General features: G+C 35.8%; 1 protein-coding gene across 1 annotated transcript; it reads left to right on the forward strand.

Moving 5' to 3' along the window:
• The first annotated feature begins 1,766 nt into the window (after positions 1 to 1,766).
• Positions 1,767 to 3,068, forward strand: LOC135199790 (cuticle protein AM1159-like). Its single transcript, XM_064227930.1, has 3 exons — positions 1,767 to 1,837; positions 2,262 to 2,452; positions 2,715 to 3,068. Exons 1-3 carry the CDS (start codon positions 1,829 to 1,831, stop codon positions 2,881 to 2,883), a joined length of 369 nt encoding a protein of 122 aa, XP_064084000.1. The 5' UTR covers positions 1,767 to 1,828; the 3' UTR covers positions 2,884 to 3,068.
• Positions 3,069 to 3,418: the final 350 nt, after the last annotated feature.

Raw genomic sequence — 3,418 nt, forward strand, 5'->3', positions numbered from 1 at the left:
CTAGCCTCAGTAGTTTCATGAGCCGTGGCTCATACAACAGAATTAGACATAGGTATATTTTCGGTGGCCCTGATTATATGATGTACAGAAAACTTCGGTGCATTTTTCACTTGGTCTTTTTTTGTAAGTGATTCCTTTGTAATAATTCTAATACTGCTAATATTGATAATTTAGCTTTCATACATACACACACACACACACACACACAAACGCATATATATATATATATATATATATATATATATATATATATATATATATATATATATATATTATATATATACATATATATGTGTGTGTGTGTGCGCGTGTGTGTGTCTGTGTGGATAAGTGTGTTACACCAGAAAGTATCAGAAAAGCGTGTATCAAAACAGGACCGTCGGTCGGCAGTTCACTAAATAATTATTATATATGTATATATATATATATATATATATATATATATATATATATATATATATATATATATATATATATATATATATATATATACTATACATATACATATATATTATATATATATATATATATAATAAAAGGAGCCCATAAAACACCAAAATAACGAGAGAAAAATACTATATTTCAGAGAGAGCTGTCTCTGAAATATTGTATTTTTTCTCTCTATATTTTGGTGTTTTTATGGGCTCCTTTTATTAGATGGAATTCTGTTGTAACAGAACATTTTAACCAGTGACACACACACACAACACACACACACACACCCCACCCACACCCTATATATATATCAGATATATATATAATATATATATAGGATAATATATATATATAGGTGTGTATGTAATATGCATATGTACATATTCATGTGTGTATATACACACACAAACTATGTGTATGTGTATCTGGGTATATATATATATGTATGTATATATACATATATATATATATATATATATATATATATATATATATATATAATACTTACTTACATATATATACATATATGCCTTTTAACTTAAAAATCTTTAATTGGGTGTTTAAGTTACACTAATCAGCACAGCATGATGATCGTGTGTGTAATTCAGAATACGAACAATAATATGCATATTCTTACTCCAGAGAATAGCATCAAGAAGGAAGCTACACAAGAAGAACAAGTAAGAGAAGAAACCTGAATACAGAATAAAAGATGGTCAAAAACTTCAAGTATAAAGGAACTGTAAAAGCAAGAGAAGAACAAGATGAAACAGAAATGGAAAAGAGCTAGAACTAAAAGAATGGTGGAGTAAGCACAGAAAGCAGAAGAGAAGCGAGAAAATAAAACACGAGAAAAGATATAACCATAAGCAGTCCAATGAAGAAGGCAAAGAAAGATGATAATCAAGGAAAACGCAAAGCTTTGCTGAGTGAAGATTCACCAGAGACCTTGGCACCGCCGACCTCCTTCAAACCTCACAGTTATGACAGATTTTCATTTTTATTTTTTATTTTTTTTAATATCAATCCTTTACGAATTTTAGTTTGATTTGTTTATTTCTGGTTTCTTCAGTTTCATCATTTGCGTAGCCGCTTTCCATTGATTCCAGCCTTTGCCTGTCCAGAATGATTTATGAATTTGACCATCTGACCTTTCTCTGGTGTGCAGCAGGTGACCTCCTTAGGATTAACTGTTGTCCAAAGTAGATGTGACGTAGGTGATGGTAGTTACGATTCAAGGAGGAAGGGAGGAATAGTTGCTCCCCCCCACCCTCTCTCTCTCTCTCTTTTTCTCTCTCTCTGTGCAAACTAGCTGAATCCTAACCATGAGACGGGTATATAAACTGGCTGCTCACCTCCGTCAGTTCATCAGTCGATTGGTCAACAAGCCACAATGAAGTTCGTAAGTATCGTGAGGCGAAAGAAAAAAAAATTAACTTATTTTCCACGAAACTCGACCTCAGCCAAAATCATACGTTTTGCGCAACGGAAAATTCGCTGAAAAAAATAATCTGTATTTATGAGCAACGGGCATATGTGTTATCCAGCGTATTTCAATAAAATCATATTTCCTTATTTGAAAATATTTCTTAGTGCTAATATGCAGTGGCAGGCTGTTATCTTTTTACGGTTACAGTCGTCAACAGTTTAAACTGATAAATTTGTGCTAAGCTTTCGCTGCGTCGATGCTTGTGTTCGATGATCATTGCTACGTTGATCTTCAGTACATTAAGTTTATTGCTGTTTCTGATCAAAAATATTTCCAGTACTTATGCAAACATTCACTTCTATTTTCCTCATGGATTTCATTAACCGTTTTATTCCAGGCCATCGCTCTCTGCCTCTTCGCCCTGGCCTTCGCCGCCCCTCAGGAGGACGCTCAGATCGTCAGGGACGAAAGAGTCGACAACGGCGACGGCTCCTTCAACTACAACTTCGCCGCAGACAACGGCATCGAGACCGAGGTCGTAGGAACTCTCGGCTCTGAAGGACAGAGCAACATGGCAGGATACTACCTGTAAGCATTTCCACTTCATTTATCATCTTCTTAAATATTCTCTGTTTTGGTACAGTTCGCGAGATCTACTATATTTTCTTGTTCGCTACTGAATGTTCGCTAGCTTTTTCAATGACAGATCATATTGCAATGTTCTTCTATAGAGTTTCAGTAGCTATTTAAGTCGCGTTTATCTTCTACTTATCATTCTTTCTTTTTATTTCACTGTTTACTTCTTTCTGTTGAAGATAAAACTCTGAATTCCGTTCATTTTTCCTCGCAGCCTCCCCCTGGAGAACGGCGGCTTCGCCCGTGTTGAGTTCGTCGCCGACGAGGCCGGCTTCCAGCCAAGAAGTGACATCCTCCCCACCCCCCACCCCCTCCCTGAACACGTCCACGAGCTCCTCAGGATCGCCGAGAGACAGAGAGCCGAAGGAATCACCTTCGAGTAACAACATCCCAGGATACGTCCATTCTTGTCCGTTCCCGAATGCGTCTCTGAATATCCCCTACTTCCATGTTGATTGTGGAATAGATTTCGACCTCTCTTGTGTATAGAAATATGATATAGCAAAAAAAATTATTTTGTAAATTTATATATAAGAAAATATCCGAATAAATGTGGTTACCCTAAGAATTTGGTATTTTTGTCCTATCCCAAAGACAAGGATAGCTATTGTTTCTGCTTGTCTTACAGCTAATGACATCAACTGACAGCATGTAAACGGCGACCTCCTTTCCATTGTTCAATCTGAGCTTTGCTCTTCGCATTAATCTTAAGTGAGTATCAATTAAGGATGAATTTAAGACGTCGACAGATACTTTAAACTGCCGTTAAGAACCCAATTATTTTTCTTTTCAGTCTCATGATTAACGCCAAATGCCTGGTTGGCTTATCATCCTTGTAAATACTTTATGACTGAGTACTGTACCATTACTATTATACTCACCAGGTATATAAATTCAAGAAACGCTATATAAATATCT

This window comes from Macrobrachium nipponense, chromosome 26 (genome assembly GCF_015104395.2).
Source record: "Macrobrachium nipponense isolate FS-2020 chromosome 26, ASM1510439v2, whole genome shotgun sequence".
In the NCBI taxonomy this organism is placed as follows: Eukaryota; Metazoa; Arthropoda; class Malacostraca; order Decapoda; family Palaemonidae; genus Macrobrachium; species Macrobrachium nipponense.